This window comes from Oreochromis niloticus, linkage group LG12, assembly GCF_001858045.2.
Source record: "Oreochromis niloticus isolate F11D_XX linkage group LG12, O_niloticus_UMD_NMBU, whole genome shotgun sequence".
Lineage (NCBI taxonomy): Eukaryota > Metazoa > Chordata > Actinopteri > Cichliformes > Cichlidae > Oreochromis > Oreochromis niloticus.
This window is the reverse complement of record NC_031977.2, coordinates 31,235,832-31,246,138: the sequence shown is the minus strand read 5'-3', so window position 1 is coordinate 31,246,138 and position 10,307 is coordinate 31,235,832. Positions and strand designations below refer to the sequence as shown.

The following is a 10,307-nucleotide window of genomic DNA, read 5'->3' as shown; positions in this document are numbered from 1 at the left end:
TAAATGTTGTTTTAATTAATAAATTGTCAATTTATTTTATCATTGAACCTCGTCTCTGTATTGAGTATAACAAACCTAACTGCCTTCGTAGTGATTAGTGTTACCTCCAGTATTCTCTGGGTGAAATTCCCAGGGTGGCGTTGTCTTTTTAAAACTGTGAAGAGTAATTACTTTATTTCCACCTCGTGCTGCCACACTTATCTGTCAAGAAGTAACGCAGTTGTCACTTCTAAGTAGGCTGGAAACCTTTCCTGCATTGCAGCTGGGGATCCAGAATCCTGGCTCGCAACTTTAGACTCCAACAAAAAAAACAACCTGCACAGGGCAGTGAACATATTTTACATGAATATCATATAACAACTTAATCAACACTAGTGACCAAATGCCTCTCACTCTTTGTATATAACGACTTAATGCAATCAATAATAAAAATTAATCAAAGAACCTTAAAACAATTTCCACATCATACAAATTTAACTCAAATCTCATATTTTGTGAACAGCAGTCACATCAATCCAATGAATTGAGAGAAAGCACGTTACTGATGCACGAGGAAAGTGCAAAACGTGGTCGCAGTACTATTTAGCCAAAGACTGCTCATATTTATCATCTCATTACAATAAATAAAACTTACCAACTAGCTTTCAAAGAAATATTTCCGATTGGTTTAAAACATTCACAAGTGAAGAAATAAAAAGATAAGACAGCACTTAAAAGGAACACATGAAATTTACATTACACTTAGCTAACGATTAGCTTGCTATGCTAGCGTAGTTAGTCAACTCACTGGAAATGAACAAAAATCACAAAAACAGAGGTACATCGGCATCAACAAAAAGTGTCCGCGTTTCCCAACAACGGAAGAGTAAAATCCAATTTGTGTCTTCACACAACCTTTTTCTTGAACAAAGATTAAAGAAACTCTCGGTGAGTAGCTCCGACCAGCATACGTAGCCTTAGCGCTATTCTCCTTCTCTGCATCAACTCAAGTTCACAAGCACTAAACAATCTCTTAGTGCCACCTACTGACATTCTTTGGGAACAGCAGTTCATTTTCATGAGGCAAATTTTAGGTGGGTTACATCCCTCCCCCCCTAAATGGGCATGCATCCCTGCATGACAGCAATCACTTTAAATGGTTTTTACTCTACCAACACATGGGGAAGGGTTTGAGTCAAGGGCATGTGAAAAAACCTGATCAAGACTGTTTAAAAGAGAATGCATCACTAATGTTAAGGGATTTCCCAAGGTGTTGTAGGTTAGTCTGCTAGGTTCAGTCCTGTTCCTAGTTGACCGCCTGATTTCTCTTGTTTCTGGGGGTTTTTCATCTTTAGCAACCTCTGCCTCCAATCCATCTCCATCACTCTCCTCTTTTCCATCCGACAACCCGGTTGTTTCAGTTTGGTACTGCTCCCGAGTTACGTCAATAACCTCTCTCAGAGGTTCAACATCATTTTCTGTGGCTGGATCTATATCAGCACATGAATCGTGAACAGATGAATATTCTTCATTAAAAATAACACCTGTTTCTTTCATTGGAGGGTCATTTCCAATGTCATTTCCACTAGAACCGTGAAGTGAACCATCACTCTCATCCAGCTCCACGGGTGCAGAATGAAACTCCTCTACTGCAGGGTTTAGATCAGACTCGTCTCGGTCCACACTTTGTTCTGACACAGACTCAGTTGCTTTGGGGATTTCACTGACAGTAGTGAAAGCCGGGTAATTGACTTCTTCGTAAACTACTGGAAAGTCATAAGACACACTGTCATTATCACCCAGATAATGATAGTCTCCTTCAACTTCAGAAAATGGATTCTCTTTGGAGATGTCGCCTTTGGGTGTCTCTTTCTCTGGACTTCCATGACTGGGTTCGATTGGCACTGAGCATGACAGAAACCCACATGGTAACAGTAAGTCTCTATGCAGTGTCCTCTCCGGCCCATCTGACATGAGTGGAGCAACAACATATACAGGAGAGTCATTGATCTGTTTTACAACTTTGTAGACCGTCTGACTCCATCTGTCAGCTGGTTTGTGTTTCCCTTGTATTCCAACATTCTTGACAAGAACACGATCTCCAACCTCCAAGGTGGATTCTCTCACTTTTAGATCATATCTTGACTTATTACGTAGGGCAGTTTTCTCGCTATGTTCCACAGCAAGTTTGTAACTTTCCTGTAGGCTTTCCCTGAGCTTCTTCACATATTCACTGTGAGTTACACTGTCCTGCCTACTCACATTAAGTCCAAAAGCCACATCAATTGGAAGATTTGGCTGTCTCCCAAACATGAGCTGGTAGGGTGAATACCCAGTTGTGTCATTTTTTGTGCAATTGTAGGCGTGAGCCAATGGCTGCACATGATCACGCCATTTTAGTTTGTCGTCTTCTTGGAGTGTTCCAAGCATCCCTAGCAGTGTACGGTTAAACCGTTCTACTGGATTACCACGGGGATGATAGGGGGTTGTTCTTGTTTTCTTTATGCCTAACATTTGGCATAAGTTTTTGATGACTGCCGATTCAAAATTACGGCCCTGATCACTATGCAACCGCTCTGGTATGCCATAGTGAATGATGAATTTTTCCCACAGGGCCTTGGCAACGGTCTTTTCCTTCTGGTCTGGAGTTGGCACTGCAACAGCAAACTTCGTAAAGTGATCCGTTATCACCAGAATATTCTTTGTTCCTCGGCTATCAGGTTCTAGAGACAAATAGTCCATGCACACCAACTCAAGTGGTCGACTGGTTTTAATATTTACCAGTGGAGCAGATTTCTCAGCTCTAGCCTTGCGGCGGATGCACCTTTCACATGTTCTGATTTTCATTTCAACATCTAGGAACATTCGGGGCCAAAAGAAACGTGTTCTCACAAGGTCAACAGTTCTTTCAAATCCCATGTGACCTACTGCATCATGAAGACTTTCAAGAGCTACTTCTCTGTACTCCTTCGGAAGCACTAGTTGAAAAAGAGTCTGGCCCTGGCTCACTCGCTTCCGGTACAAGACATTATCTATTAGAGACAACTGATCCTGTACTCTTAACATTAGTTGGACTTCCCTTTCCTCCTTTTGCCTAAGACGATAGGAAAGGCGTTTTCCTGTATGGACAAGGTCTATGACTCTGCTTATTATAGGGTCACGCCTTTGTTCTGCAGCCCAATCTTGTTGGGAGAGTTGAGGAAGAGTGCTAGTACCAGTCAGCATGTCGGCTTGAACAAACTCGTCAGGTATTGCACTTGCATCCACTGCCAAACACTCCACCGCAGCAGGTAAGTAGTGGCAGTAGTGGTAAGTAGTGTCAGGAGATATGCGTACTTGGTGCTTCTCGCATACAGCTTTTAGAGCATCCTTTGGAAATGTTGCACTGTTTCCCTCTTCTGTAAACTTTGCAATGAATTGCTTTACTCTCTCATCCTCAGCAGTTGTACTGTCATCAGTTTCAACAGAAACATGTGGCCGTCTTGATAATCCATCCGCATCCTGATTTCTTTTACCGGCTCTGTACTGTATGTTGAAATTGAAATTTGACAAAGCAGCAAGCCATCGATGTCCAGTTGCATCAAGTTTAGCAGATGTTAACACGTAGGTCAGTGGGTTATTGTCAGTCATGACAGTGAAGTCAGCTCCATACAAATAATCAGCAAACTTGTCTGTAATTGCCCACTTCAACGCAAGAAATTCAAGTTTGTGAGTGGGGTACCTTCTTTCACAGTTAGACAGCCCTCTGCTAGCATAGGCGATGACTCTTAACCGACCATCTTCTTCCTGGTATAGGGCTGCACCAAGTCCATGTGAACTAGCATCGGTGTGTAAAACATAGGCTTTTCTGGGGTCAGCAAACCCAAGCACTGGTGCAGATGTCAACTTCTCAATGAGGGTCTTGAAAGCTTCCTCACATGAGGGAGTCCATTTCTCATTAAAAGGACGGTTCAGGTCGCTGTTTGATGATGATTTGTGGTGTTTCAGCTTCTTGGCAGGGACATAACCAGCTGTCAAATCATTCAATGGCCTAGCAATTTTAGAATAGTCTTTGACAAACCTGCGATAATAGCCGGTGAAGCCTAAAAATGACTTCAGTTCTGACAGGTTTGTGGGTCTGGGCCATGTGGTGAGTGCAGAGATTTTATCAGGATCAGTCTCCACTCCCTGTTCTGAGACAATGTGTCCTAAATACCTCACTGACTTTTGGAAAAAGTGACATTTCTCAGGTGAAAGTTTGAGACCAAATTCTTTCAATCTGTTCAGAACTCGCAGGAGCCTTTCTTCATGTTCCTCCAAAGTATTGGAAAACACTATAAGATCATCAAGAAAGACCAGTACTTCCTTGAGGTTCATGGAGCCCATGCATTTCTCCATAACTCTTTGAAAAGTGCTTGGAGCATTAGTGACTCCTTGGGGCATCCTGTTGAATTCCCAAAACCCCATGGGTGTGACAAAAGCCGTCTTGTGTTTATCCTCTTCTTCCACCTCTACCTGGTAATATCCAGACTTTAAATCCATAACAGAAAACCATTTGGATCCTGACAGAGCTGTAAATGCCTCTTCTATATTGGGCAAGGCATAAGCGTCTTTGATCGTCTGGTTGTTCAACTTTCTGTAATCCACACATAGGCGGATCTGCCCATTTTTCTTTTTCACAACTACAATTGGTGAAGCAAATGGGCTCTCGGACTCTCTAATAATGTTGCTGTCGCACAGCTGCTCCAAATGAAGGCGGACAGCTTCATAATCAGAGGGATGAATGGGCCTTGGCCTCTGTTTAAAAGGCGTTGGATCAGAGAGCCGAATCTTATGTCTCACCACTGTGGTGTGACCATAATCAAGTTCACCCCTAGCAAAAACATCAGACACGGAATTCAGCTTCCCAGCAATCCTATCTTTCCACTCGTTTGACAGGGGTGAGTCACCAAAATCGAACTGGATTTTGTCACTTGATCTTACTTTGTGGGTGGTGTAACACTGAGCATGTTTCTGCTCTGAACTTCCAGTTCGATTCATACATTCAGACCTTGCAGGAGAAACTGAAAGTGGGACAGATATCTCTGCCAAAGGACGGTGAGCTGGCAGAATAATATCATGCGTTGTCTCGTTTTTTAGGAGAATGGGAACTTTGAAGGATGCCTGTCGTGGCCTTGACATTACATAGCTGGAAAATATCAAGCCACCTGGTAGGCTGGACTGGCTGTGGGGCTCGACTAGAAGAGTGGATCCAGGGCCTGCACAGACATTTCTGACACGTCCATTTAAGGCTATTTTCTGACCAGCTGGAATTACTATGTTGGTTTTACATTGTGACTTGACTGTCCCCACAAAACTATCAGTTTTTGTTTTACTCCTGTAGATAGCATACAGATGTCTAAGGAGAGGGGCATAAGTACAATGCTCAGGAATGGTCATTTGCTCATTGAAGTCCTCATACAAGACGTCGAGGGCATTTGTACCAATGAGGACTGGAATTTCTGAATTTGCTCTGTGATCTGGGACAATTAAAGCTAGAACAGTTACAACCCTGTCCTTCCCTGTGAAACTCTGTGGAAAAGTGATGTCAACTTCAATGTACCCAAGATAAGGGACAATTTAGCCTGCAGCACCTTCAATTTCTAACAGATCATTTAATGGCAAAAGAGGATGAGAAGGTAAGTGGGTCAACTGAAATGATTTTGAAATTGTGGTAACCTGAGACCCTGAATCAATGAGGCAACTATGTGATAGTTCCCCAATCTTAACCTCTGCAAGAGACCTCGATCCGACTAATCTATTTGGAAGGTGATTCGGAATGCATTCAGCGTGTTGTTGTTTACTTTGACATCTCTGTTCTGACTTGGGACTCTTGTGAATGTTCTTGGTTCCCGTATGTCCCATTACCGGAACCTGCTCCAGTTTAAACCTTGACCCTGCTGCTGGGCCTTCCATTCTTCCTGTCTGGCTTTTAGTTCTTTGTACTTTTGATCAACCACAGCCTTGTTTATAGCATTTTCGCAGTTCCTGGCTATGTGACCGTCTTCACCGCACCTAAAACAGAACCAAGCCTTGGGCTCAGCTCTCACTTGGGTTCGTGGTGGAATTTGGTGTACCAGAGTTTCAATTACAGGTGCGGGTGGCTCTTGTGTTTTTTCCATTGCTTTAACTTGTCGCTTTCTTTGCTTTTTAGATGGCCTTGTCATCAGTTGCAATTGCAGTTCTGCAACCTGCTTCTTTAGACTCTCAGTTTCAGAGATATAGGCCTGCAATACACTTGCACTTGGGTCAGTGTGATGTGGGAAGTCAGGGACAGAATGCATGTGCGCAATTGGCTTTGTCTTGGTAGGCCCAAATTGACGTTGCATCCGGTCCAGTTTAGAAGCCCTTCTGTCCTCTTCGGTCCTCAGCTCTAGCAGAAGCTCTGCAAACTCAGGCGTGGTCTCTTTCTTTAGTTCTAGTTGCAGGACCAAGTTATGGTCCCAACAACCCCGTTTGAACTGCTTTAGCAAATGTCGGCTTGCATCTGCTGGAATCACACCATTCCTGCTTACAGCAGTGTTAAGGAGAGCTTGCAGCCTCTGTAGATAATCAGAAGCTTTCTCACCTGGATTTTGATTTGTGTTCAGGAACCTTGCAAATATCTCCTCACCATCCTCAACAAGACCATATGCAGAATCTAACAGCCTGACATATTCTCGTGGATGTGCTGAATAACCAAGTTGCTTCACAACATCTGATGCTGGGGGAAGAAGACTCTCTAGTATTTTCCTTCGCTGAATGTCAACTGGAGTGCCATCACTGAACATTAGTTCAACATGTAAACACCATGTTTCAAAATCCACTTCTCCGGGGGGTTTTGGCACACGGCCTGAGAATGAGCGTAACCATTTGGACTGGCTATGTGTAGCGACAGAGTCATTTCTGATTACATGTTCCACTACTATACGCTGTATCTCTGGTGGGTTAGTTACTTCATCTGTCACCACTGGAAGTTTGGTTGGAGTAGTCTTTGGTTTAACAACTCTACAAGTCTGAGATTTGGCTGAATGGGTGACTGGCTGGGATGTAAGGGGCCGTCGGTGGTCGTACTTTAGCTTTGCTGTCTTTATCAAGGGTGTAGTACTGTGGTCAGAATAGCTGTCAACATTTTCATCACTTGAGTCAGTCAAAACAGGGTCTGGCTCTGGAGTTTGATGCAGTGCTGGCATTTCAATGCGACTAGCCTGCCATCTTACATTCTTGTTGGTCACATTTTCAATCTCAAGGGGAAAATCTGACTCGTTATCCCCCATTGTAATCTCTGACTCAAACTCAGCAATAACAGTTTCCCCACACTCTGGTTGTGCATTTGGGACCCTCAGAATCCTTGTTACCACCCCATACTTCTCCAAGGAAGCAATGATATCAGCATCAGAATCTAGACTAGTAACTCCAGTAATACTGATGGACCGTTTAAAGTCCACCCCGTAGTTCTGTGCTAAATCCATCACTTTTCAATGTTGTCTTAATTGAAAGCTTATCACAATAAATCACAATTTCACAATTAACAATACTATTGCAGAATGCTGTAATTTCAATATTAGCTGTGTCTTAATCGCTCCTGGCTGGCTCGCCACAAAAGGATACTATGTAACACACGATACTTTACCACTACTGAATGTAGAGAAAGTTAGGATCTTGGGCTTATGTTCTCTAGGAATCGACTAAGGAGCGAATGACACACAGCTAAAAGAACAGTCAACATTTATTCAAAACAAAAACAAAAACAGTCATTCAACAGTTCACAACAGTTCCAATAGTCCATATTTGTCAGTCCGTGTATTCAGTTTTAGAGTTCAGTGTTCAGTGTTCAGAGTTCTTTTCAGTCTTTTCAGTTCAGGTGTGTGAGTGTGTGTGTATAGTGTTAATGTTAGTAGTACTACCCGGGTAGTGTATTGTTCTGAGATCTCATAAGCTTATCTGTCAAGAAGTAACGCAGTTGTCACTTCTAAGTAGGCTGGAAACCTTTCCTGCATTGCAGCTGGGGATCCAGAATCCTGGCTCGCAACTTTAGACTCCAACAAAAAAAACAACCTGCACAGGGCAGTGAACATATTTTACATGAATATCATATAACAACTTAATCAACACTAGTGACCAAATGCCTCTCACTCTTTGTATATAACGACTTAATGCAATCAATAATAAAAATTAATCAAAGAACCTTAAAACAATTTCCACATCATACAAATTTAACTCAAATCTCATATTTTGTGAACAGCAGTCACATCAATCCAATGAATTGAGAGAAAGCACGTTACTGATGCACGAGGAAAGTGCAAAACGTGGTCGCAGTACTATTTAGCCAAAGACTGCTCATATTTATCATCTCATTACAATAAATAAAACTTACCAACTAGCTTTCAAAGAAATATTTCCGATTGGTTTAAAACATTCACAAGTGAAGAAATAAAAAGATAAGACAGCACTTAAAAGGAACACATGAAATTTACATTACACTTAGCTAACGATTAGCTTGCTATGCTAGCGTAGTTAGTCAACTCACCGGAAATGAACAAAAATCACAAAAACAGAGGTACATCGGCATCAACAAAAAGTGTCCGCGTTTCCCAACAACGGAAGAGTAAAATCCAATTTGTGTCTTCACACAACCTTTTTCTTGAACAAAGATTAAAGAAACTCTCGGTGAGTAGCTCCGACCAGCATACGTAGCCTTAGCGCTATTCTCCTTCTCTGCATCAACTCAAGTTCACAAGCACTAAACAATCTCTTAGTGCCACCTACTGACATTCTTTGGGAACAGCAGTTCATTTTCATGAGGCAAATTTTAGGTGGGTTACATAAGCTGATTGGTTGTAGTGGCCGGTGTCTTGGTGGTAGGGCGTTTTTTTGTTTTTTTTTTCTTGTTAACCATTTGTCCATTTCAGCGCTGCACTGAATGCTTGGAGGCAACTTGAATGGAGCGAGAACACATCCGGGACTTTTTCGCGTTCTCGGCTTGATGCGTACTTTGAATAGAGATTGAAAATCCGGGGTAAAACCACAAAGGATTGTGGGTACAAGTGGCAAGAGGTACTAGCGCACGCAGGCTTTCACATGAAAACAGTCACACAGCGATAAAAATAAACACAAATAATGGCAAGAAGCTGTTGTCTTGTTAACTGCAATAGCCGATTGCATGACAGCCACAGGAAGCCGACGCGTAAAGAGATCGGTTTTTATCGGATTACGTCGTGGAAGAGAAATTGTTCAAGCCATGTTTCCGAAGTAACAAAGAGTCGACGGATGGCCTGGATTGCAGACCAAATATAACGTTTCAGAACACTCCAGCTCACAAGTTAGTCTGCGCCAAGCATTTCCACAAAGGTAAGTCGTCTGTTGTAGTTATTACGTAATTTATCATAACATAATTGTTGATGTAGGTTACAAATAAGTCTTATATTGATTTGAATTGGATTCGTTGCGCTATGCTGCTTTGTTCGCTGTGGCTTTGCGAGCTAATGTTTGTTGTGTTTTGTAGGAAAACCAGCCTACAAAATGCTGGAATGCGATCCAGACTGGGCACCCTCTATCAGCCTGGGTCATACCGAGTTTAAAGCTGCTACCACAGCGAGATTTGATCGGTTAAGAGAGAGAGCGATATCAAAACAGCCACGAAAAGTCACGCATATATGTGCCCAAGTGTTGTATTGAAGCAATCAAGTGATGAATAACTGTTTTCCAGTATGTTGTTTTGCAATGCTTTTGTTGCATTGTTGATTTGTTTTTTACCGAAGCAGCTAATAAAGCACAATGGAATACAATTTTGCCTTTCTTCTAAGATTCTATAATAGAATGAAACAATAATGCCAGTTATAAATAAAGACAGTAAATTGAATGAATTACGAAACACTAATTTTTTTTCTATTAGATCTGATGTTGTGTAATACTACAACCTGAAACGACAAATAGATTGCGTTGGCCTGTAGAGGAGATAGAGGGAAAAAATGTAACAACAGCTGTGAAATGGAATAGTCCAAATCACCAAAGTAAACTGGACCTGGGCTTGTTGCAGGGATCTGAAGTTACTAAACATTTTGTGAGTGTATGCACTCACACTTAGGACCATATAATAATATTTGCGTGATGAAAGTTGGGCAGCACGCTAATGTCTTTAGTCCACTCTGTATGCTCGTATGGGTCTAACCCTTTCACTCCTTTGATTCTTTCCTCATACTTTTTTTTTTTTTCCTTTTCGTCACGTCTGTCTTTGTACGGACCTGCCGTATTCACCGTCGTTTTGTACATAACTGTTTCTGGGGTAAATAAAATGCAAGTAGGGGTTAAAACCGCAGAATTAATGACTA

General features: G+C 42.0%; 1 protein-coding gene across 1 annotated transcript; it reads right to left on the bottom strand.

The window, feature by feature from the left end:
- Nucleotides 1–752: 752 nt before the first annotated feature.
- On the bottom strand, nucleotides 753–7,448 carry LOC112841852 (uncharacterized). Its single transcript, XM_025897113.1, has 6 exons — nucleotides 7,197–7,448; nucleotides 3,756–5,529; nucleotides 2,532–2,702; nucleotides 1,584–1,883; nucleotides 1,295–1,469; nucleotides 753–786 (listed from the first exon to the last, which is right to left on the bottom strand). The coding sequence occupies exons 1-6, from the start codon at nucleotides 7,446–7,448 to the stop codon at nucleotides 753–755; spliced, it is 2,706 nt and encodes a 901-aa protein (XP_025752898.1).
- Between the last annotated feature and the right edge of the window lie 2,859 nt (nucleotides 7,449–10,307).

Bases quoted from the DNA above. Each gene is read 5' to 3' on its own strand.
- LOC112841852 (XM_025897113.1), bottom strand. From the start codon at position 7,448: ATGGATTTAGCACAGAACTACGGGGTGGACTTTAAACGGTCCATCAGT. The intron at 1,884-2,531 runs GTAATTTTGAAT...TGTCATGCTCAG, and splicing joins GTTGCATAGTGATCAGGGCC to TGCCAATCGAACCCAGTCAT. The intron at 1,470-1,583 runs GTTCACTTCACG...GTGCTGATATAG, and splicing joins GGAGCTGGATGAGAGTGATG to ATCCAGCCACAGAAAATGAT.